The following is a 27,019-nucleotide window of genomic DNA, read 5'->3' as shown; positions in this document are numbered from 1 at the left end:
TTTCATATTTCCAAAATTCTGTAAAACTTCGGCCCTTTTAGGGTAAAGAGTCTAATAAAATAAATATAAATAAAACTGAAAATCGGGGAATTACATAGGGCAAACTGGGGCATCACCAAACACAGGGTACCACCAAACACTGCGATTCTTTAATCAGAAATTTGACTGCAGAAGACATGACTTATAGAAATTTATAGGTATTATAGGAATGCTTGTCCACTGAAGAAATGGTCGAGATAGTCCAAGTAGTTTAGAAATAAAAATTAGTGTTTGGTGCTACCCGGTGTTTGGTGGTGCCCCAGTTTCCCCTATACTGCTCTCTCCGTGAATTTCGACTAGCAATAAGGACAGGAAAGTAAAATAACCCAAATCTATTCAGCGTGACCTATTTTTTCCACTTAAAAATAATTTCTTTTATATAATAGTTTTTTCATTGGAATAGTAGGGGCGACTGGGGCAAAATTAGTCACGCATGGTATTAGATATTGGGATGTTATAGTTTGCCTTGCAAGGAATATTGAGGAAACCATAAGTTTGTCGAAGTAAACACCTCCCTTTCTATTCTTTAAAATATTTATAAACCTTACTGTGTTATCACACTTGCACATTAAAATTTTAATATGATTCACATTAATTGTCGCTGGTGAAATTCCAAATGTGTAATTTGTGTATTTAAATCATTTTATATTCAAAATTTGATCTATTTGTTGATAAAAAGGTTGACTTGGCCAGCAAAATTTGATATAAATTGATTTATAGCATTAATGCGAAAAATTAATGCGATTTTCTCTTTAATTTTTTAATGTGAAAAATATTTATGCTTTAGGTAAATTTAAACTTATTTTTGCAGACCAAGTCCACTTCTTTATCAATAAATAGAAAAACCCCAAATATTAAATGACTCAAAGACACAAATAACATATTTAGACGCTCACAAGCGAAAATTAATGTGAATTAAATTAAAATTTTAATGTGCAAGTGTGATAATGCCGTTATACTAACATCTTTTTACGATTTTTGTCCCAGTCTTCGCTACCATAAGACAATTCAGAGGAATTATAAATGATTTCAAGACCTTTCCAAAATTTCCAAATTTGTCAAAATCCATTTATTATTTTACGAGTTATACAAGAGTTTTTGATTAAAAAATCTAGTTTTTATTCAACTCTAGTTGGTCTCATTTTTTCTGTTATATTTTGTCTAGTTCAGATGATCCTTTTTACGAAATTGGCAAATTTCTACAAAATAGAGACATGATTTAATTTTAAAAAAAATTAAGATTAGGGAAAATAGAGAAGATTTAGAACCAGAATTGCCAAAAATATTCATATTAACCTCAGTTTATCCATCCAAGGCAACAATTAATCTACTAGACATCTTAATTATCCATAGAATTATCCAATAGGCTAATGACAAGCTACAATTAGAGCAAATTTATAATGTATGTGTATTTATATACAATGTACCTCCTTCAATAAATTTAATCGAGCCATAGTAATTAGCAAAGATGAGCATTAATGCGTATAAATTAGTGACCAACCACTGTATCTGTTATATATTGTGGGAATGCTAGAGAGGAAAAGGCTTCAACAATCGGGCGGTAAATTGAGGAAAGATTTCCTGCCTCTCAGCCTCACCTTCATCATCATCCACAGTCCTGAATAAATACATATGTGGTTAATTAATGAATAACTAGAGAGTGGAGGAAATTGCTGGAATTCCGGACTCTGCCTGCACATGTTTCAAAATCAACCTTCTCTATCACTTGAGGATTTCTTGCCTGGCCCTTTGAGCTTTAAGTTTGGGAGATGAAGCTTTTTGGTCTATCACACTTCAAAGTATCTTACCTGCCACAGAAGCACATGTTGTCAACTCAGGTGAATATCTCTCTGTCAGTCTCTTGATCACATCAATTTGCTCCAATGTCAATTGCACAGCATCCCGATATTGAGCTTCGCAGGGAACATAAGCTGCCCAAAACTGTAAGAAAAGGACATCATTGGAGATTTGCCAAAATGAAACGAAAGGAAAAAAAAACATTGGTAATGGGAGGGAATATCATGAATAATTCTGCAGACACATTCCCTGTGAAAATGGAAAGGACAACAGACAGTTGGTCGAAGTGATATTAAATTACATGATTAAATTAATTACACTAGCAAAAGAACTGACTGTTTAAATTACTTCAAAATGAAAGCTTCTGTGGATAAGGGAATAGAACTGTCAAACAAAACTCCCCTTGAACGTACATTCATTCAAATTACTGTCAAACTTGCTGGATTGTAAGTAACCGACACGCACCGTTGATTTTCATTCAAAGGGACTGTCCGTTGATCGTCGGATCAACGTACAATTCAGGACGTTCAGCTCTGAATAAAAATTATTTCCTGGAGAAGGTGCCTAGAGCAGGGCCTAGAGCAAGGAAAGCTTTGGGATGAAAAGAATCTTGATTGTAGGCTGAACCTGCTCTCATTCGATCATCACCGATGATCCCTTTGATTTGTCAAATTAGTAATATTTATCAAGGACAGTAAAACACGGTATTGACATTTGGCTCCTTTCTCCTTTTAATTTCTCTAGCCGACCGACACGTTTCGAAGGGATTTTCCTCCTTGATCAGGTATACAATTTTCAATTTTTTCAAAATATTTAGAATACACAATGAATCAAATAGGGTAAGGGCTCATAATTTTGGACAGGGTGCTCACACTGAGAGAAATCCGAAATCGGCGTCAATATTATGCTTATTATGTGTATAATGGGTTAAAGTTACCCTTCTTCATGTTAATTTTACGCTTAAAAAGGTGTAAAATTAACATTAAAAAATGTTGATATATTTTTACACCTAAAAAGTGTTAAAGTAATGAGGGAAGAAGTTAATCGCACCCCCATTTTTTCTCAGTGTATAATCATCAAAGTACTGAGTTTGAAGTGCAAGATTTTCAATACAAATTGACTTTGTTGTTACTCTCTTTTCAGAAGAGTTGTTTACACTTAGAAAAAACAGAAATGCGATTAACTGTTTTTCTGCATAACTTTAACACTTTTTAGGTGTAAAAATATATCAACATTTTTTAATGTTTATTTTACACCTTTTCAAGGGTAAAATTAACATGAAAAAATGTAAATTTAACCCCCAATACACCTAAAAAGGGTAATATTTACACCGATTCCGGATCAATACTGCAGGGTAAAATTAACATTTCCGGAGAGTTATTTTAACTTTTTCGGATTTCTCCAGTGTAGAAACTTGGCAACGGTCTAAACGGTCAGAACCGTTCTTTAACATTAGTATTAGGGCAGAATCACATTGACAGTAAAATGCTCACCGTATTTCGTTGATTTACGCATTTTCATTGCAATTCTTAGAAAAATTTTCAATTACCGTATTACTTTATATCATACTCGGTGGCACTAAGTGAAAATAGTATAAAAAAATTGAATAAATAAAAGGAAAATTCGATAAACGGTGAGATAAAGTATTTTTTTGCTACAGTTTTCTGTACAGTTTTTTTTTGCTCACCGTTTATCGCATTTTCGTTTTATCTCTTCCGTTTTCTTATATTATTTTCACCTAGTGCCACCGAGTATGAGATTAGGTAACACGGTAATTGAAAATTTTTATAAGAATTGCAATGAAAATGCGTCAATCAACGAAATACGGTGAGGCTTTGACGGTGACGGTGAGCATTTGACTGTCAATGTTTTTCTGCCCTTAAAGAGAAGCTTACGAACAGGAGGATGTCAAAATCACTCGTGCCTCCGGTCCGTAAGACCGATGTTAACTATTAAACATTTCGGTAGTCACATTATCCACGGTGAAAATCAAATTTACCGACAAATTGCGAAAACTTACGTTTTACTGACGTATTTTTTACTTCGGAAAAATTAAGGAGGTCATCAAGAACGCTCAAGAGATAAGTCAACAGATTTTTGAGTGACTGTAGTTATATTTTTTGGTTAGTTCTGATGTAATTAATCAGGAAAAATAACGTAATATCGAGGTAAGAGGATAGCAAAAGCCCAAGGAAACCCTCCAGTCATTCCTGTGACCTGCGAATAACGGCTTCATAACCCAATTTGTACAAATATTTCCACATTAATAGCAAGATAATCTTAAGGTGGAGTAGTGTAAATAAATTCTACTATTACTGGTAGTAAAATCTATGGTTCATTGCACTTGAAGGGATTGGATGAAAAGTTCTGAAAGCTCAAAAAAGAAGCTTGTTTTGCTGACCATTCGATCAATGCCAAAATTGATACCCTTGGGAGCTTCTGTAACGAATTCACGCCCAAAGACACTGAAGACAGAAAAAAAAGTCAGTTGAAGCATTTGACGAGCTTCGACGGATCATCCCTTTTTGGCCAGAGGAAGTGTTTGTCCTGGAGCCAAAGGGTGGCAAATCAACATCAAAAGCAGGATCCCTTGAAAAGAGTGACGAAGAAATGGGGTGAGACATTCAACCTCCCGTAAAGTCATGTTTCACTGCTCAATGGGGTGGAATGTGTAATTCCCCCAGAAATACACACAATATTCCAAGCACATGAAACCACAAAGAGAAAGCTTCCTCCCTCACTTTCTGCGCTTCCGGGCGACAAAAATGCAGACGCTGGAACCGCACAACCCCCCGGCATTTGTTTTCCCAAACGATGACGAGTGGAAGAATGGGAAGCTTTTCAACGGAAAACCCAAGAAAAGGAGCACAACCACAGAAAGGGCTTCATTGGGAAAAAAGGCTTTCGATACTGAAGGATTTATACTCCATGAGCTTTTATAATATAGTGCGTCTAATGGGGAACTTTTTCGCATTTGGTGCTGGTTATTGTTTGTTGGCAGACAAAGAGGAATCAATTAGGCTACTGTTAAGAGGTTCATCAAAAATTTAATTCACAACAAGCTTTCCAAATTTATTGTAAGGAGTGTTTATAATTTCATAGATACTCTTTATATTTAATCAAAATGTTTTGCATTATCAAAGCTTAAGAGATATACTGTGACAAATTGTGTTTGGTAAAATGAAAAGGGGGAATCCTTCGTTTGAACATTTTTTTTAGTACATGTCTGCTTCCATATGTTTCTACGCTATAGACTTTTTTTGCGGCTGTTCCTATCAAGACTGTTTTTCCCAGTCCTCGTCGTGTTCTAAAATTACCAAACAGTCGTGAAAGGAACCGACTACGCAGAAGAATATTAGAACACACATGTACTAAAAAACGTTCAAGAGAAAGATTATCATTTCCATTTTTCATTGGAACACACCATAATGGAATTTCTTTTAGTACACTTGGGTTAGTACCTAGTACACAAATGTACTACTTATTAAATTTATTCTCTAAGGTTAAAAATAAGTTTTCCAAAATGATCTATTAGTACAGTTAGTTAATGATTGCTGAAGAAACACATGATGAAAAACAGTTTCAATTTTTAATAATATATCTTTTAGTACAACGTATAGAATGCAAAATAAATAAAACATTGCTATAATTAAAAGAAAAGTAAGAAAAACCAATTCTAGTTATTCAGATAGAAACTGTATTATTAATTTTAGTACGATTTACATTACACATTTTTATCTTACGTATCACTTGTTTTGTACCAATAAAAAAACATTTAAAAAAAACACCAAAACTTCTTTAAAGATGTTATATTTAGTAAAAATATAAAGATGATAATCTAAAGAAGCAATTCTGTAGAATTTTTATTAAGACTTCAGAAAGGACTTTTAAATATGAAATAAAAGTTTAGTACATAAGTGTACTAAGCCAAGCCAGTGCAAAAGTTTGATAAATTAATGCTAAAAGCATCAAAGAATAACATGAGCCTTACTTTACAATTTATTTTTCGAAAATTATTTAGAGAAGTAATTAAGAAATATGCGTAGGGGAAAGTACTCTCCCTTCGAACGTTCATGCCTTCGAATATTGTAAATTTTCTCTTGTTTTTCCTAAAACATTAACACATTTCTATTAAATATTATTTAGCTTATTATCAATTATTGATAAATATGTGATAATCATGCGTCACTCTCTTTAGAAAAGTAAAAGAAATTCACATTATTCGAAGGCATGAACGTTCGAAGAGAGAGTACTTCCCCCTACTAATTTTGAAAGATTTCAGAAGTCAGAATTTTAGTACAAACAAAGATCGATACTACATGTTTTATACCATAATGATAATAATTTAGATTAATATCCCTAAATACTTAGTATTCAAGTATTGCTAAACCTATTCAAAATATACAATGTCCATCTTTTATTTAATTTTCATTATAGATTTTTATTTCCTAAATAAATAAACGAATTTTTGACAAACATTTCAAAAAAATCCATTACAAAGATTTTATTTTAGAGTTAGATTCTAGACAGTAGTATCAATTTCTTGTGTTTTTCATTATTTCATATAAACATTAAAATGTATCCCAATGATTTAATTTTATTTAATTTAGTACATGCATGTACTAAATATTAAGAATTTCGTTTTCAGTTCTTTCGGAAGTCTTCGGTATGTTTTGAGTAAAAACTGCATTTTGAATTCAACGGACGACTCTAGTGAAATTATTTTAGTTACCGATTGAAATAATGAGAATTTAAAAATTCGTAATAAGCATGTGGCAAGTTAATTTTTTTATATGGAGCTATTTGAAGCCAATTCCTAAATTGATCTCGGACTTAACTCACAGTGTTCCAAGGAAAAAAATTATTTAAACAAAAATTTAGTATATTTATCCCTACATACGGAAACGTATCTTATAAAACGGAAAAACTTCTCATTTTTTTTGTTATTTAGTGTAACGCTCGCTAGTGTAAAATAATTCTCATATAAATTTAAATCGAAGTTTGTGAAAGTGACTTCAAATTTCAGGCAACTTGCCAGGGGCGTGTTCGTAATTTTTGAGCTTAAAAATTTACTGTATAGCAAATAGGTGGAGACTTGCAAGAAATATCCTAGATTCCTTCAACCTTCTGCTTTGTAATTACGTATAAACATAAGAAAAAAATAACTTTAGGTCAGGAAAAATTATTTTCTTTTCACCGGTACACCGGGACACCGGTGTTCCAATCGTCCTTAAAGGGTTAAACAGTCTATGGTTATACCAACTAGTTGAAACAAAGTAAATAATTAGGTAATTAATGAGAGAAAATGTGAGGCAAGAATCCTGACCGTTATAACCGTTTATAGGGGAGGGTGGGGCAGTTTCACGCTGCTAAACTCTTTTTTCGTAACTATTTGATAAATAAATATGAGCCATATTCAAACTGACTAGGTGCCGTTTGTGTTTCTTGGGTGTTAACTGTTTGAAAATATACAGTCTAATAACTAAATAATAATTTTTCCTCCTAAAAAGAAACTACCCCACTTCCCCCAACTCTTGAATTCTTTACGAGTTTCTAAATTTTCTTCTGAGTGCTTTTATTTCTCACAATAAAATATGACTAAATATTTAGAATACTTGCTTTACCATCTTCAAATTATTCGCAATCCAGGGTATTTGGAATTTTCCGAATTTTCTTCTGAACAACTCGAAAAGGGTATGGAAGAAAAATGACTTCCATGAATAACTTAATAGGGAAATGGTAGAGCAGAAAAATGAATGAATTCAAATGCTGATGACATCAATATTCAGTGAATTCTTCATTTTCACAGCTTTTTTTTTTATAGCACCTGTCTCGATGACAGAGCATGAAAAGTGGTCTCTTCCCACAGAATTTTCATAGTTTTTTTTTCCATAAAGTTGGAATGAGAAATTGATGTTTCTTCACAGTCTATTGGGCATTCTCGGAAGATGCTTTTTTTGTTGTTTTTCTCAGAATTCTGTGCATGAGAGAAGAGCATTTTAAGTTCACCACCTGGATTTCAGAAGAAGCTTTACAGAGGCAGACCCTTAAGCTCCGCAAAAGCTCCATTTGATATCATTGTCAGTCATTTGTTCTGCTTCTGTGAACCTTTTGTACAAATCTCTCGTACACTTTCTCATTCATGGGACAAATGAATTCGTTATCAGTGTGAAAGCATAATTTTCCGGGAGAGGAGGGGATTGGGAGAAAATTTTCCTCATAAAGTCGATTCAGTGATGCACAAAATCACCTTCTCGTGTTACTGGGCTAGAAGCTCTCGTGTATCTCATACAATATCATCATGAAAATAATCCTCGGTAATTAATCCACTTGTTAGTTTAAATTGTAAATTTGTGTCGATTCCTCTTTCTCCCCTTTCACATACACAACAGACACCCCAACAACACGCGAAAAATGAGAGATAATGCACTGCATTTTCATGAAACGTATAACTATATATCGACCATTCTATTCTGTATATTATTCTATCTTGGTAAAACAACGTTTCTCCAACTGTGCTTTCTTAATAGAGTTTCTGTTTCATTTTTTTTTAAATTATTTCAATGTAAAAATCTTTGGAAATACCTAAAATTTACACAAGTTTCTATACAAATTAGATAAAACGAACAGTATTAAGAAGTTTTGAGCAAAAAAGTACTCTCAAAAAATATTCTAAAAGAGAATAAAAATTGAAAAGTGGAGCTTCTTTACTGAGAGTACGTACGACGATTTCGTGTCAATGCGACAGAGAAGCATGTTAAGTACACCATAAAAACTATTCAAAGTCGTTTTACGGGAAGTGAGCTACTTTGCGCTGTGGGGTTACATTGATATACGATTTTTTCGTACCGTATGTTCCAAAAGTTTGTTGCCTCATGTATGTTCGGGAAACCAGGTGCAAAAAATGATAGACAAAATTATTTTTTAATTTTTTTCTTTTTGCAAATGAATTGCTTGTAATCCGTAGATCTTGTTTGTGTATTTCTACACTGAGAAAAAAAGAGGGTGCGATTAACTTTTTTTCGTCATAACTTTAACACTTTTTAGGTGTAAAAATATTCATTCATTCATTCATTCATTCATTCATTTTCAACCGCTTATCCCTATTGGGGTCGCGGGCCCATGACATCCAATCTAGCAGCCCACGCCTGTCGGTCCTCCGCCACTTCAGGAAGATGTTCGGGTTCGATCCCGAGGCGTTCCAAGGCAAGATTCTGAATTTGATTCAGCCACCTTGTCCTAGGTCTGCCTCGAGGCCGAGGTCTCCTCACAATGGCTTGCATAGCTTTTCTGGGTAATCTTTCTTCAGGTGTAAAAATATATCAACATTTTTTAATGTTAATTTTACACCTTTTGAGGGTAAAATCAACATGAAAAAAGAGTAACTTTAACCCCCAATACACCTAAAAAGGGTCATATTTACACCGATTTCGGATCAATACTGCAGGGTAAAATTAACATTTCTGGAATGTTATTTTAAGTTTTTCGGAATTCTCTCAGTGTAAAAAAATATTTCATTTTATTTAGTAATAAAAAATATTGTTTTCCAAAAGTTGTTCATTTTTCATACGTCAAAACTTTGTTGCCTCATTTGAAAAGTTACTCAAAATACATGAGGCAACAAACTTCTGACACCTATTGTATATTTCTAAAGGAAACTTAGCTTTAACCTAATGTAATTTAGAATAGATTAAACTGTTCTGGATCTAAATTAAATTATGGTAAGGTCCAGCTTATTTTATGAATATGCAAAAAAATCGCACATTAATGTAGCCCCAGAGCTCAAAGTAGCCCCACCTCCCCCTATAATAGTATCGTATGGATATCGTCAATATATCAAATGATTAATCAGTTCTATAATTAAAAAAAGTATTCTAAATTGATCCACAAACCTGTGCAGAGACACGTCCTTTTCGCAATCGAGGTAGATCCGTGTGACTCCAAGTGCTTTTGGCCCAAGGCATTACATTCCGTAGATCCTCATCGAAGCTGCAAATAGACAAAAATCGAAGACGATAGAGAGAAGTAGAGAATGAGTGCAGGAAAATCCTTTAAAAGAACTTTAAAGGGAAGCAAAGAGGAATTCAGGGAATGAAAAATAAAAGGAGAACTTCCTGGAACTTTAGCAGCAATTTCACAAGAAAGATTATGTCTCGTTCAAAGACTTTATCGGGGGAGAAATTTAAAGAGAGACGTTTTGGAATTTTTCTGGTTTAAATTCCCATCGCGGGATTAATATATGGGGAATGTAAGCCAAAAGTTCTTGATATTTTTATAACATAGAAAGTATTTCATCATATTTTCAAAATTGCTTAAATACTTCAATTGAAAGTACTTCTAGTTTCTCTTTTTTTTGGTGATCTTAAGAATTGTTCGTTCAAAATACAAATGGATTAACCTCTTTTGCTAAAAATTGAATAGGCGACCTAAAATGAAAGTTGAATAATTTCCCACAAACATTGTACAATATAATTCGATTACGACTGCCGCCGTCTTACTATGACGACCCATTAGAAAAAACGGTAAATTGAATTCAATTCAAACTAAATAAAATAATTAATTTGAGTGTTTTGAACATACGTTCAACTTGATTTATAAACACAAAAGTATTTTGTTATTGGTTATAATAAGAATGAGTGACATCCAGATAGTCCCGAGCAGTCGCCTAGATAGGGGATGGTTCTTAGTTTAAGTCCCAGTGGAGGCAGAGCATTTTAACGTATATATAAAACAAGTTTCTTTTTTATTACAATGTTCCTTTATTAAGATTTTTTACTCAACCTTTCTTAACTTAACTGAATTCAAGGATATTATAAAATAGGATATAAGAAATGCCTGATTTTCGAAACTTTTTGTAAATTTTTACAGGGCGTATTGCTTTATTTGTAGGGCTCCGAAAGTCAGAAGTCGATATCTCTTACCGTTTATCCGTTATTTCCCAAAACAAATATTTTCGAAAAACTTTATTTTTTCAAAAATTGATAAATAATTATAAGTTAAATATTTATAAATTTTATAAATTTAAGAAATTAACGATAAAAGAAAATAAAACAGGAAAACTAGGAAGTGCGCTTAATTTTCATTTTAACTGAAACACTTAACAAATGGTAGGAGTATTTTATCAAAGAGCCTCTATTGGGAGCATTGTCGTCAAAAAGAGCTTTTTTTAAGGAAATCGTCTGCTTTGCTGTATGTGGAAACGTCAAGATTCTATAAAAATGTGATTTTTTTGACGAAAACTGCTCTCAATGGTACTATGGCATATTATCCAAGACACACAAGTAGCGGAATTATGCAACAGTATAAAAATATCATATGAAAAAGTATTTTTTTTTTATGTGGTAAAATCGAAAGAGAAAAACTATAATTAAATTTGCTCGAAAAGAAAAAATTCGACATAGAAATTTCGGAAATCGATTTATCGATTAATCGGATCTTCGAATAAATCGGATACATTTGGGTGTTCAGAGAATTGTAAAATTTCACGAGAGTTTTTCAAAACACCCTAATTTTGATCAAATTCTGACGATTAGAACAGGATATATGGCCATTTGAAAATTAAGTTTTTAATCGGGTCAGATGGGTCGGGGGATTTTAGATAGATAGATAGATAATAATGTTTATTTCATGTCATAAGAATATTTAGTTTTTTTTTGGAATCGAAAGCTCTTAGGGCTAAAATGTAAGAAAAAAATTGTCAACCTGGTAAACACCATCCTTTTAACAAAATTTTAACAAAATCCATTTGTCCATATAACAATATATTTTTTTTCATAGTGGGCTTAAGACCGGTATTATTAATCGTATCGGATAACTTTTTATTAAAATTTCATCATGTTTATTTCCGCTCTGTTCCGTGATGGAAGAATCTGCTAAGTCTATAGACCGCCTAGGAGTACCTTCCTCGTAGTGTGAATGTTTCTTCCATGCTACCAGAGCTTTTTGGGCAGAGGCGGTGCATTATATTACGTTTTATCACAGTGAAAATATTTTTTTCTGACATTCAGTTGCTTTCACCGTAATTACAGTGCCCGACAAAAGTGACCCAATGTTTTGCAATTCTGTATAAAATTTTAATATTTCATGACCTTATTTCTATATCACCTTCAACTTTTTTTTCTTAAAAGCTCTATTCTAAAGCTACTAAATGAGCCTTTTAAAGATTTTTGGAGAAAAGTACAAAAAAAATTTTAGAGCCTCTTACAAAGAGGCATATTTGCTCTTTTCATCGTTTTTCGAAGAAGCAATGGAAAAGTCAATCGACGCCTTTATTGTTTTCGAATCCATCACTCACTGAGTACAGCGCCCTCTAGTGTAAGTAAAATGTCGAAGGCGAGAAATATTTTGAGGTCATCAAGAGCAATGTAGTTCGTATTATTCACATGTATTTTATACAAAACTTTAATTTCACTAATGCCTAGACTCATTTTAAATATATTTCAAAAGTTTTCACACGAGTTGTATGAGTGAAAATTCCTTTGTTTTGATTTTTCTTAGCATCAACTGATTTCGACGATATGGTCGATGAATTTTCGAACTTTGTTCGAACACTGAATTTAAATAGAGAATATTAACGGACTATGTGATACGGAACTGTTAAGAACTTCGCATTTTGAGAATTTCTTCGAATTGGCGAAAACTTATTGACCGAATGAATTGAATAAAGGCTCAATCTCTTCAGCAATGAATTGCCTTCTAGTTGAACTAAAAAGAATTTTTGAAAATCTTTTTTTCTATTTTTTTAACTGTATGTTAGAGACAAAATTTTGTCTCATAATTGTATCTTTTTTCAAAAACTTTGGTAAAAAGTTCCGATTTCACGATTTTCTTCGGGTTTTCTTAGGTCCTTGACACATTTAGGACTTAAGCCGAGAGATGGCTTAGTAGAAGCTGATAGAATAGTGGTTTAACTATTAGCTCGAATATGATTACGCTATGCCGTTTCTCGGCTTAAGTCCTAAGTGTATCAAGGACCTAAGGAAACCCGAAGAAAATCGTGAAATCGGAACTTTTTACCAAATACGCTAAGCCTTTTCTCGGTTAATCCTCAGGTCTGTCAAAGACCTTAGTTTAACTAAATACACTTATTAAAATTGAAAATTTGTTTAGATAATTTTTTTTAGATAAGAATTACGGGCTTCAGATTTCACTTGAGAGGCACTTTAGAACAGCCATGTACTAAACAAAATTTTCAGGAATTATTTTCCCTTTTCATTTATCATTAGACTAGCACCATCATTCAATTGCTCTGTAAATTGTCGCTTGGTTCTGCAATTGTCGTAACTTAGTCTTTATGACAATTGCTGATCCATTCGAGGATGCGTTTGGGAAATTCTTTAAAAACATATTGAAAAAATGAGTTGCTCATTTTTTCAATAGTTTGAGTCGTCATTAGGCAGTGGGGTTACCCTTATATTGCAAGGGCCAAGCAGTAAGAGATATCTACTTCTGCATTTCAGTGGTATACTCTATAAATTAGACTTTCTCGATTTCCTAGAGAAGTTCCCTCCTCAACATTTGACGTAATTATTGATTATTTTCTTTCAAAGTGTTTCAGAGTACTTACTGGAAGTCGTTTAGCTGATTATGCAGAAACTTCCGGATATTCCAAGGAAGATCATTATGCCCGTCGATTAAAGGCACAGCCTCGAGGAGTTGTGTGGCTGCCTCTAAGCGCTCTTCAAGGGGTGCTCCTGAAAATTCCAAAGCAGAAGAATATATGCTTGAAAGTTGGTAAAGTTTCCTGAGTGGAATACTGATGATCATCTCACCTGCTGTGACACGAAGGGCAAGTGGAACAGCTACTCCAGCAGCTCCGGCAATTAGTAGGATCGATGTAACAGCCAGCCAATGTCTTGAGGGTACATCCCATCCTGGAAGAAAATGTGCAAATGGATGACATGGATCTATTATTCTGTTGACACCCAAGTGGCATTTTTCGAAACATTGGTCATGGTTTTCCCTCATCTTAAGCCTTCAATTTCATTGAGACTCGTTCGCCACTGCCCATAAAATACGCATGAATTGTTCATGTTGTCCTTCTCGTGGGAAAAATCAAACTTCACTGCAAACTTTTCTCCCCATCGTCCTTCAATGTCTCTGGATTTTTTTTTCCATGCCCATCCCCTAAAGTCTTCATGTGCTTTCAGCTAAAATTGATGGACTTCCATCTATTGAGGGGAGGATTATTTTACTCCAACCCAGTCAGTTGGGGGTGGGATTGTTCGTGTATGTGAAAATAGACCGGAAAATCCTTCTCGTTTCCCTCATGAAAAATATATACTTGGAAGTGTGGGAGGAAAAACTGTGTGAGAAACTTTAAAGAAGCCAAAACTTTCTTATCTAACATCTTCATATTATTTGTCTCTCATTTTTCTTTAGCTAAATTCAGAGGATGTCTGCGGACTTTTCGTCTCCTTCCAGTCGTTTTTCTTATTTCTTTTTCTTTCTTTTTTTTTATACTTTTCAAGCAAATCTCATGTGATGTGGGTCGATATAAAATATATATGGACAGTTTTTCTTTTGGTAAATTACACTAAATTTGTAAATATTTAAATTTCACGGAAAGTTTGTCATTGAACGAGATAAGTAGGGCATTATGGGGCTATTACATTGAAAAATCTTGGAAAAAATAGAAATGAAATAATTTAGAAGTTAAATTTCGTTTTAATTTCTGCACTGTCTTAAATGTGTGAACGATGCTGAGTTGTACTAAAGTGTTTTGCTAACATTTTTCTTTACATTTTCGAGACGTAAACTAATTGTTATAGTCAATAAATTTTCATTCTAAATAAATAAAAAAATATTTCAAATTCAAACTACTTTGACGAAATTTTTAAAACTCTAAAATATCGAATGCGCTGACCTGTACTAAGACATCTCATTTAAATTTGTAAAGTCAGCTTATATATAAAGCAAATTATAATAACGAACTTGCTAATTTTTTTATGACAAAAAAATAAATTTTCTTATATTTCTCATATGAAGAGCTAGTACATTCATGTACTAAATTTTAAAATACGTTTTACTGCCTTGTACTAAAACGTTTAGCTAGAATTATTTTTAAATTGTTGAGTATTTAAACTAATTGTAATAATGAGTTCACGTTGATTCAAAATAATTGTAAAATATTTCAATTTACCAAGTTACTTTGACGAAAATTTTTGAAAATTTAAAATATCGAATGCGTGGACCTGTACTAAAACATGTTATTCTCATTTTTTTGGGCTACAAAAGGTAGCTTAAAAAATAAATTTTCTAATATTTCTCGTAAATTGAATTAGTACATGTATGTATATACTAAATTATAAAATTTGTTTTACTCATAGAAAATTACGCAATTCTAAAACAACGATTACGTTGCCTTGTAAAGACATATTTAACTAACATTTACTAAATTTTCTCACGAATTTTTTTGTAATCCATTCCGCCTTGCCCGGAAGATATTTTAAAAATCCTTAAAAACGAAATTTCTTGTACTGAAAAGTGTTTCTTTAATTTATTCAAAAGATTTCACATAGATTATAATGTTTCTATCATTCAATGATTGGTATGTATTATTATTTGTTTGTACTAAATTTTAAACTCCGTCTCATTCCGCAAAATTTCCAAGATTTATAACAAATTTTATAGAAATTTGTACTAAAACAAATAGCTAACATTTTTTCCAAATATCTAGGACTGATGCAAACCAAAATAATAAAATTTCAGTTTCCTTTAAAATTGGTGATTAAAAAAAGTTAAGAGTATTTCATGGAACAGTATTGTGAAAAATAATCAAGAGCTAAGACTAATTTAGTACATGAAGTACATGTGTACTAAAATAATTAGTTTAGAAACCTTGAAGTTTTCTCTCAATATCTACAGATAATTTTACTTGAAGTACATTTTTATAGGTCTTTGTACAAAAAATTCAATTCTGTATTCATCTGCCAATGTTCAAATTAAAGTTATTAAAGGATTATATTGGAAAAATTTTTATCTTCTAAAAATTTAAAAATAATACCAAGATATTTCTCCAAGATTCAGAAAATTTCCACAAATGTTTATAGTTACAGAATAATGGTGCTATTGCATTGAGAAATGAAACGGAGCAATCTTTCTCTTGAACATTTTTTTTAGCACATGACTGTTCTAAGGTTCTATTGCATTATCGGCATTTCTTTGTGTGGTTCTTGTTACGTCAAGGTCCGGCGAAAACCGTCGTAACAGGAATCAAATCAAAGTAGAGTCGATAATGCAGAACCACGTGAAAACAGTCTTGTACTAAAAAACATACCCATTTTTCATTGAAATAATACTATATAATTCGCACTGCGAACGCATACGATCTTTGGATTATTTGAGTCCCCACCCTTATTAAAATATGCTTGTCAGGGGCCTCTCGACATTTCATTTTTCCATACGTTTTTGCATAGGGGCACTGAAGACTATTGGCAAGTTTTTTCCTAAAGAGAATTGACTTATCAGGCTGATATATTTCGAAATCTTGCATTAAAAGCTATCTAAAAATATAGATTTTATAATGTTCGCCAAAATTGTATAAGAACTACGAGTAAATTTGTTTAAGTCGCGGTGCGATATCTGCAAAATTTTTACAAGGAGAAGTGAAAAATAGCTTCACTTTTTATTAGGCTTGATGGGCCCCTGATGCTTGTACTAAATATTTAGAATATTTGAATTTACTTCTAGAACATGTAATAAATATTTAGTACAAGTAAATTGAAATGTAAGATATTAGATGAGCACATAATATAAGGAAATACATTTAATAGAGAATCACAGATTCAATAATTTAGCATTTTTAATAATTTATTTTTACTGCTGTACAATTTACTGAGTATACACTAGCTGCTTGATGTTTAAAAAAAATCCAACTCGAAAAACTTTCACTAGCGCTATCAAATTCCATCTGACAACCACGAAACATGCCGGGTGTGTCCTGTCAAAAACTTTCCAATTAACTATCGCATAGAATGTAGGGGGTTTTACAAAGGCTTTTCATTGTTTTCTTGAAGAACTTTTCAAACTCCGTCAAAGGATTTTGAGGCGAAAAACCGCAGGGATATTTTGAGAACGTCAGTAGACGATGTGTAAGCAACATAATTGCACTAATCATACTGAGAGATTGGGAGTGAGTATCAGGGAGCCTTATAAGGATGGGCAAGGTGCGACATGATGGAAATGAAGAGAAAGTGTGAGGGTGTGAGATGAGCAGGCAATCGACCATATCGATTCTGAGGCGAATGATTTATTGTCATCCGCATGAGTGTCTGGGGAAATTCCGCAGAGATCCTCTGGTCTGGAAATGCTGCTGATATTCTCCAGAGGCCAATTAAAATCTCCCTGGCAGGGAGACTTGCTATTTGATTGAATACTAAAGTAAATTAATTGGGAAATTTCCCTCCCAATCGATTGAATGTCATTTTTTTGGTAGATTATGAAAATTGTTTCTTTGATTGAAATTTGAGGAGTTCTATTAAACATTTGGTATTTTCATGTTTTCACTTTTTAGTACATACCATGCATGTACTAAAACTAACTATATTCAAATACGCTCTAATATTTTCAATTTATATTGCCGTTGCTAATCTGTGGAATTTTGAATAATTAATTTTATTTGAGTTTTCGTTATTTTAGTACATGCATGTGCAAAATATTTAACACATACGAATTTGCTATAACATTTCATTAAACATTACAATGTTTTAGAACATGTATGTACTAAAAATTCAGCAGATTTGAATTTGTGTGTAACGTTTCCAATTAAGGATTGGTCTTGTTACTCTCTTTAATTTTTTTTAAGATTACACTGTTTTAGAACATGCATGTACTAAAGATTCAATATACTAGAATTTGTTAAAATTTCTTACTTGTGGAACTCGTGCCTGAGCTACTGGATGCTCTGCTGGAGCACTGTCTGTGTCTCCAGGGCATTGATCCCGAATGTTGATGCTTCCCCAGCGTTCCTGAGCTCAGAGTTGAGGTGTACGACCCACCAATGGCATTGGAAGTGTCCATATTGCTGGCCAGAAAGTGAGTGTAGGGCCTGTGATGACCAGGAGGCAGAAGTGTAAAGTTGGTCAGGGAATTTGAGAAGTAGCATCCATCATGTGGATGGCCAAAACTCAAATTGCAGCTGCTGGAATGATGCCGATCTATTGGAGGTTTCAGTTTATAAGCTTCTCCACTGTGTGGGCCGATGGTATTGAACTTTGCCGGACAGTCGAGGGTGTCGAAATTTGGGGCATGTGGAGGCGGTTCATGATGGTAGAAGAAGACTGTGGCGTCATCCTTCTGGAATGTCGTGTCTACTGCAGATTCCTCGAAATGCTGGCAACCTTTGTCATCCAGCCCACTTGGCTCAAAGGCAGGATTATCGATGAAGCCTAATTGGCTGGTGGACACTGACCTCGTGACACCGGATCCCCCGAAATTGCAGATGTCAGGCTTTGTGGTCTTCAGCTCGTAGCTGATGTTGGCAGTGGCGCAATTCAGGAGGGAGACACTGCAGTCGCCCTTCTTGATGTCTTCGGCATTGCTCGAGGGAGGGCTTACCGTAGTCTTTAGTGTTGCTGGGTAGTGGCGGGTGAAGGAAGGGTTTCTCCTCAATGGTGGTGGTGGTGGAGGGATTATATCCACGTCCGCAAAGAGAGTATTCTGAAAGTGAACAAAAAGCACCCAATACTTAAATTCATTTCAAAATCTGAGATTGTAAAAGTTAAGAATCTTAGCTAACTCATGTTCTATTGATAAATACGGACAGTTTCTGATACTCTGGCAGAACCACATCCTCAAATACTCTTTTCTAGTCTCTGAGGATGTTTATAGGGTCAAGGAACCTATTATGCTATCTTGAAATACATTTAGCAAAAGAAAATTTATAACTCGGCTTACTTAAGCATAGAAAATTAGGTAGGGTAAAATGAGGTAATTTGGAACCATTTACATTACAATTTGGGACATTTGAGATTTTCTCACTGTTTTACTGTGTTATCGCACTTGCACATTAAAATTTTAATATGATTCACATTAATTGTCGCTGGTGAGAGTCCAAATGTGTAATTTGTGTGTTTGAATCATTTTATATTCAAAATTTCATCTATTTGTTGATAAAAAGGTAGACTTGGCCCTCAAAATTTGATATAAATTGATTTATAGCATTAATGCGAAAAATTAATGCGCTTTTCACTTTAATTTTTTAATGTGAAAAATATTTATGCTTTAGGAAAGTTTAGACTTATTTTTGCAGGCCAAGTCCACTTCTTGATCAATAAATTTAAAAAAAAACTCCAAATATTAAGTGACTCAAAGACACAAATAACATATTTGGACGCTCACAAGCGACAATTAATGTGAATCACATTAAAATTTTAATGTGCAAGTGTGATCAAGCAAAGAAAAAACAAAGACCGCGAAATAGAAAAGAAACGATTAAGAAAGGCAACAGCTTTTCTTTCGTTTGGGTTTCTAGAACAGTAAGAAAATCTCAAATGTCCCAAATTGTAAATGGTTCCAAATTACCTCATTTTACCCTACTTAGGGATTGTTTTATATCAATTTATTTAAACTTAAATGTAAAAGTAAACTTTCTTAGAGCTTTGAGGAACTTATGTTGCTGTTTTAATGAAAAAGGAAATATTTTCTACTGAACATTTTTTTTAGTACATGACTGTTTTCATGTGCTTCTGCTTAATCGACTTTTCTTTCTGATAGTATCTGTCACTACTGGTTTTGGAACACAATTACAACTGGGAAAACAGTCGTGACAGGAACCAATACACAGAAAAGTCGAGAACGCAGAAGCACATAAGCACAGCCATGTACTAACACTGAGAAAAAAGGGGGTGCGATTAACTTTCTTTCCTCATAAATTTAACACTTTTTAGGTGTAAAAATACATCAACATTTTTAATGTTAATTTTACACCTTTTCAAGGGTAAAAATAACATGAAAAGGGTAACTTTTACCCTTAATACCTCTCTCTAAAAAGCATAATATTTACACCGATTTCGGATCAATACTGCAGGGTAAAATTAACATTTCCGGAATGTTATTTTACCTTTTTCGGATTTCTCTCAGTGAATAAATATTCAAGAGAAAAATTTCCTCTTTTTCATTTTTTATTGGAAAAGCACCATTATTCTCACTAGTTTGTTCGAGATATTGTTTTTGTTTTTAATTAAAAATGCTCGTATTTTCAACTAAAAGTCGACTTTTCTAGTCTGTTATCCAATAATGTCAAATTGACCACCATAAGTAAGCTCAATTAAAAAATAATTTTAGGCCACGCCCCTTTAGTAGTTAACCACAAAAAGAATCGATATCTTTGCATACTCAGTGTTAAAAAAGATTTTCCTATGGCATCATTTTTCATCAGATTAAATAAACTATTGACGCCTAAGTATGAGAAGTGCATGGGAGTGCAAGAAGTGCTGGAAGTATTGGATCATTTTCGGTAGTATCTCGAAATACTGGAAGTGTAAAGGGTTTTTTCCATACAAATAGTAGAAGTGTCTGGAAGTGGTGTACACATTTTCACCCTAATATCTCCCCCTTGTCCTGAGTTGAGTTACTAATATTCCACGCATAAATAATTAAGCCACGCCCACTGTAAAATTTGTATCAAAGAATATAAATTATTTTAAATTTTCATCAATTTTGACAAAAATAATCGTACCACAAAAAGATGTTCTTCTTTCCTGAGAAATTTTCATTGTTCGTAATTGTTCTACTAGGGGCGTGGTTTATTTTATTGAAGGGATATTTTAAGATATGTCCAAATTTTGAGTTAAAATTGCAATGAGAAGTACCTCGACCCTAAACAGTGGAAAAATCGATGAATTCGATTCCACCCCCAACAGTCTTTCGGCAAGACGGCAACATGACAATGGCTCTTGGCCACATTTTATAGAATGTCCATTTGCTCTTATTTACCGAATGAATAGAATTGTATTTGGGCGAGAAAGCCTTTCACATCTCCCCCATTCTTTAGCCAGGGAATTGGAGCTTTCAGGCTCGCCAGAAGCTCAATGGGTGGAAAAATAGTAGCTTGGTCGGAGGGATGGAAAATGGTGAAAAAGGGTCTTGGTAGTGTGAATTATGTGCGTGTTCACATGCGTTCGGAATTATAGATTGAACGTGAAGCAATAAAATCGAACCCACAGAACCAAAAATAACTCTCTGTTTCCCACTCTCGAAGCTTGGCCCCCCCAGAAGCTCTTCCGCATAAGCCAGAAGTAGCGTATTTCAGTTTCTTTTCATACATCCAAGGGGTGACTCATTCGTATATCCTAGTGACAAGGGATTCTTGTTTCTCAGATATCCCGTAAAATTTATAAAGACTATGTAAGTAAAGCAACACAAAAAGCTTTCTGAAGCTTGCGGTATCTTCATTAAGTTCAATTACGTTTCGTTGTTAAGTTGTATGAGACAGTAAAGGGTTTCTCTGGTTTCGTCGAGTTTCGAAATCTTTCTCCAAATTGATTACCTCGTGAAACGTCATGAAACTCTCTCATATTCAGCAGGTACCTGTCTTAAGTGACACATTTGCTAGATTACTAGATTAGATTACAGTGGGGGCGGGTCCTTGCGGAACCGCTACACCCTGGAGGGGAATTCTGTAACGCCCTGACAATGCCATATGACAAATTGGGTTCGAATCTTTGGAGAGCTTTTTCGAAAATGAGATTTTGTAGCCGTGACATTGCCATTTTAGCTCAAGTGACATTGTCAGAAGTCACATATTTGAGATTTCTGGCAATTCAAATGACAATGAATTTTGTTAAACAAATCAGCCAAGACGTACTGTATTTTCTTAAATTCATCATGTAAAGGGATTTCATTAAAAATTCAATGAATTGCATAGTCAAGCTCATATGATAATGACAAAAAAAAGCTCGAATGGCATTGTCAGGTTTCGAACTCACGAGTTACAATGCTACGAAAATTACAGAATTCCTCTATTGGCCTCCTTTCTGGCCCATTATTCATCCCCAATTAAAATAATCCCTGTTAAGGGCAAGATGGTTCATATTTGCTAGTTGCACGGAACATTTCTAAAAGCTTTTCTGGTTTCGTCAAACATTTCTCAGGGTTTTTGAAGTTCCAGACACCTGCAGAAAGGTTTTGGTTTTTAAAGATTCGCGAAACTTTTAGAAAATTTCTAATAGTTTTTCGAGTTACTAAATTCTCAGAGCTTAATCAGGATCCGCAAAACATTGTGAACGTATCAAGGAACGTGTCTTGCATATTGCATTTTGCGAAATCTTTCTACCATTCTGTTGAAGTATTTTACAAGGTTTCTGAGGTTTCGCGATATTTCGTGCAACGATAATCAAAGTCATCAAAATTCCTCGTGTTTCTAAAACTTAATTGTTCATCTGACTTCCCTAGACATAACTCAAAGTTTTCAGGTTTAGAAGAATAATTTCATGGTCGCTCAGTTTTCCCACTGTTTCTTGGGTTCTGGCGAAAGATTTATTTAAAATTTCTAAAATTTTTCGAAGCCTTTTCAAGGTTTTTCGGGTTTTACGAACGCTGTTTTAGGTTTTTCAAGTTTCGTAAAGTACTCCTTAGGGTTTTTCATATTTCGCGGAGCCCTTCTTACTGTTTTTCGAGTTCTGGTGATAAATTGCTCAAGGTTTCTTAGGTTTCGTGAGGTGTTGCCATGTTTTCTCGAGTTCTGCGATGATGTTACGACTTTCTTTTAAGTTATAATAAGGTTCCGCAGAATTTTATCAAAATTTCTCAGGTTCCGCAATATTTTTGTCAAGGATTTTCAGGTTTCGTGAAGTTTTTCTAAATGTTTTCAGGTTCTATTGGTCAATTTTTTAAAATTTATTATTTTTCACGAAGTCTAGATAAGGTTTCTCGTATTTCCCGACGATTTTAAAGGTTTCTCAAGGTTATATATTTTTTACTATATCTTCAAGGTTTCACTAAAATTTTCTCACATTTTCTTAAGTTCTTTAGGAGCATTTCTCAAGCTTTGACAGGTTTCGAGGTAAGTTTTTAAGGTTTCTCAGGTTTGCCATAATATTCAGTAAGTTTTTGAGTCTTTTCGTGAGGCTCTTTTCGCTGTTTCTCGAGTTCGTGTTAATGACTTCTCAAAATTTATCGTGTTTCGAAAAACCTTGATAAGTTTTCTCGAGCTCAACGATGGTTTTAGAGTTTCCTTTCACGTTTTATTGAGGCTTAGATTCATTATAGGACTTTCTCTCAAGTTATATTAAAATTTGTTAAGTGATTTTCAGGTTTCGAGAAACTTTATGAAGGTTTCTGGAATTTCGCGGTTACTTATCAAGGATTTTCAGGTTTTGCGAAGCTTTTCACATTGTTTTCGGCTTCTGGATGAGAATTTCTCAACGAGTCTCATGTTTCACGAAACTTTGCTAAGCTTTCTTGTGGTTTTCGACGACTTTTCAATGTTTCTCAAGTTTCGTAAAAGTTTTCTCAAGATTTTCAAGTTTTTACGGTGGACTTTAAGGCTTCTAAGGTTGCGTCAGACCTCTTTTATTTTTTTTCACTTTCAGTAAATAATTTCAAGAGTTTTGAAGCTTTGCGAAAACTTCCCGCGCAATTGTCACAGATATCTCCGGATACGTAACCCCTTTCATATTTCACATTATCCTTTTGGAAGAGAAATATCTTCTCACTTCTTGTCCCCATTCATTTCCAAGCACTAATCCACTCGGTCTCGCCAATTTTGCTTCATTTAATTCCATGTGGACACACGAATCTCTCGGTGAGATGACAAAATTTAATTTACTTTCATTCCCCCCGGAAGAACGGATGGCGCAGAAAGGGTATGGGGGAGGCAGTGTACAATATCTGGACACATTTTCAAGAGTGTATTCACTAAAAAAAATTGAGAAAGGTCACGCTTGGCAATCAAAACACGAGCTAAAGTTGCAACCCCATTCTCTGGGTCCCCCTTTTGCAGAGCATGACAAACGGGCAAAAGCTTACAATTCCATTGGGAAGCTTTTAATAATGGGTGAGTTTTTGCCACCTTCGTATCCGGAGATTGGACTAAATAAAATGTAAAATTTTAGGGCGTCACTATGGCGCTAAAGGATTTGGATGGCAGGCCATTGTTAAGGGTATTTGCAGAGAAGGATGTTCTGGACAGCTGGAGTATTCCACGCTTGACCTAGAAACATTCTGTCTGCTTGTCGAATCACAGAAACAGATTCCAGAGACTTTATGATGAAATACTGAGGGGTTGAGCTTCTGCAATAAGGATTGAGGTTATTTCATAAAAGAAAGGATTTTAGTATTTTTATTTTTTTTTTAAAGTCCATTGATAAGAAATTTACTGTGCTTTTTCATAAAGCTAATAACCAGAGTTGTAGATTAGGTAGATAATATCAATCTTGATTGTAGTATAAAAACCATTTTTGGTCTAAGTTTGGTCTAATTCAAATTTAATCTATCTAAAATGCCAAAATTATTTATTGCTTCTCCATTTTCCTGTTTTCCAGAGTGTTTAATTAATTTTAAACTTTAATAATTACAATTTATAATTTTCGCTGTTTGAAACACTAAACCTATTTCAATTCTAATCATTTTATCTAATCCCTCTTACCACACAACTGCCATATTTGCAGCAATTAATATTTATTGTTAGCAGAGTTTGCACGATAAGTTCTAATTGCTTAATAATTCTCTTAAATATTGGTTTTTAGAAGAGTTTCGGTCCGATAGAATGTCGCAGGAAAGGGACGAAAAAACACTGAACCTCTTATGACACTTACAATGAAGTCACAGTAGATAATAAAATTGTTAAGAACCAAAATGATGAGTTTTTCTGTCCATTTCCTGTTAAATATTGACTCAACAAATTGCGAAGGAAATTATTTTTCTTTTATCTTACATAATTCTATTTTACTCAGTTTTTGGATAAAATGAAGAATCAGCATTTGTTATTTAAATGTAAAAAATAATAAATTATTTTTATCTGTATTTAAATAAAATATTTTAATAGCTTTTACAGCTTTTTTTCTGGCTAAAGTACTGAAAACAGGACCTTAAACAAAAATTGTGGAGAGAAACTGTCGTGATATGTATAGATAGGGGACTCTCCGGTGATGACCAGTGGATTTGAAGTCACTTCACAAAGAAAAATAATTTTTCAATCTTGCCCAGAGCTTTCGGCCCTGGATATGGACCTTCTTTAGATAAAACAACGATCCTCATTTAATACGAAAAACATAGTTTAGTCGGCCACTGAACTAGTAGTCCTGAACAGGACCGAAAGCTCTGGGTAAGATTGAAAAAGTGTTTTTCTTTGTGAAGTGACTTCAAATCTACTAGCCATCACCGGAGAGGCCCCTATCTAGGGGAATGTAGGCAGGCTTCGTACATTTTTTCGTGCTTCATATTCAAAACTTTTTTCTGACTAAACTGTAAAATGGGCAGTGAATTGCACTACACCAAAAAGTTCTCTGATCTTTTAGGTTTCTATGCATGCCTAAATAGTTCACTATCACAGAATTGTTGGTTTTTCCTGGACAGGAAAATGAAAAAAAATATGACGATTTGTGCGATTCTTGCCCCCGGAGGTAGCGGGCACACGATGGAGGTTTGGGTTCGTCATTGCTTTTTCCCAAAATAGATTTTATCTACAATTAAAAATTATTTTCCGATTGTTATACTGTACCCCCGTGAACCCGCGGAAACTGTCACTGCACTAAAAGAAGATCTTTAAAACACCATTTTTTACATTTTTTGGAGCACTGTTTTTTCTTCCAAATGAATATCGAAAAATCGACTATGAACATGTTCACACGGTTCACACTGTCAATAACCGTCGTCTCATGGAGATGGGAAGGAGACTATACGCCTGTCGAAGAGGAAATGACCACGAATGTCTCACTGTGGCTTATGAGGCTTTAGTGAGGTTATGATTTTCAAACTGGAGTTGTCTGATGGATGTGCGAACGCTTACACATTCAGTGTTTGAAACCACACACAGTGTAGTACTTGCGAATTTTCCGCCACCGTGAAAATAGTTTCCCTCTAATGCAAAAAATTATTACGTAAATATCATCTCAAGTATACTCTTCATCCACTGTGTAAGTGATGTTTTTAGAAATGAGTTTAACTATGAGAAATCAAATGAAATGTGCGCCATAAAAATTACCCATTTTGGGCCAATTTTCTATTTGTGATCCTAGCACATAGGATCTTTCATTCTTCAACTATGCAGCAGAGCTCTTCGTAAAGGATAGTGACACATTCGGTCGTCTTTCAGTCTCGTTAATTGATTGTGTTAGGTATATCTGCGGTTTTATGTCGTCGAGACCATATCTTCCCCTTCAGTCACATATTTGTTGGCTGCGATCTACCATGTCATCTCAGAATGAGAGCAGTGCTATGTCTGTTCCATTTGCTGATTTCTGGATGTCCTGGGTAGCTGTCGTGTCTTCTGGTTAGGGGGAGTTCTGCTAGGGTTCGAGCCTTTATAGTGCCTAAATTTCAAGATAACTGCCTCTATCGGTCACTTTTTGTAAAAGGCGTCAGTCTGTTTAATTCTCTTCCGAGTGATTGCCGTATTTCTGGGGCTGCTATTCGTAATTTCTATCTTCAGGCTGGATCCTAGAAGCAATTAATTTGTTTCTTGAACATCTTAATTTTGAATTCTCGTCATTCTCTATTTTTATGTTCCTCTTTTTTTGAATTTTTGTTTATCACAAGGGATGACCTTATTCTTGTGATTAAATTAAGTAATAATAATAATAATTAATAATAATGAAATACGCCTCAGTAGCCTCCGGTGGGCTAGTCATCTGGTTTGCAAGGATGAGGACGACCCATCCTGGAAAGCCTTTAGGAGCAGACTCTATCCTTTGAGGAAACAGGGCCGACACAGGCTCTGATGGGCCGCCTACGTGAACCAAAGAAGTGTTAAGGGTACGGAATTGGAGAACAGTAGCGTCTAACAGACTCGACCGACGACGGGTTCTTCCTAGTCTGGTCTTCCTTAGTCGGGCTAAGACGTAAGTAAGTCTAAAGGCTATCCCGGGTTATAGGGTCTCCTATAACCCTATTTCAGAAAAATATCCCGGGCTTTCGAAAGCTTCTTGAATTCCCTCTGAAAGCTTTCCTAATTCATTCTAAATAGTTCAGTTGGAGCTTAAAGGAATTGGGCCTCCACCCGATTGTGAATTGTCATATCGTC

General features: G+C 34.2%; 1 protein-coding gene across 3 annotated transcripts in view; it reads right to left on the bottom strand.

The window, feature by feature from the left end:
* LOC129806222 (uncharacterized) overlaps positions 1 to 27,019 on the bottom strand; it is an 88,385-nt gene that overhangs the window by 24,424 nt on the left and 36,942 nt on the right. For all 3 annotated transcript variants that reach the window (XM_055854646.1, XM_055854647.1, XM_055854648.1), the window contains exons 4-8: positions 17,709 to 18,495; positions 13,608 to 13,709; positions 13,403 to 13,529; positions 9,729 to 9,825; positions 1,848 to 1,980 (exon numbers count right to left, since the gene is read on the bottom strand). In XM_055854646.1, the coding sequence (XP_055710621.1) occupies positions 1,848 to 1,980; positions 9,729 to 9,825; positions 13,403 to 13,529; positions 13,608 to 13,709; positions 17,709 to 18,495 (1,246 nt within the window). The remainder of the gene's footprint in view (positions 1 to 1,847; positions 1,981 to 9,728; positions 9,826 to 13,402; positions 13,530 to 13,607; positions 13,710 to 17,708; positions 18,496 to 27,019) is intronic.

This window comes from Phlebotomus papatasi, chromosome 3 (genome assembly GCF_024763615.1).
Source record: "Phlebotomus papatasi isolate M1 chromosome 3, Ppap_2.1, whole genome shotgun sequence".
Taxonomy (NCBI): Eukaryota; Metazoa; Arthropoda; class Insecta; order Diptera; family Psychodidae; genus Phlebotomus; species Phlebotomus papatasi.
This window is presented reverse-complemented; position numbering and strand designations above follow the sequence as displayed.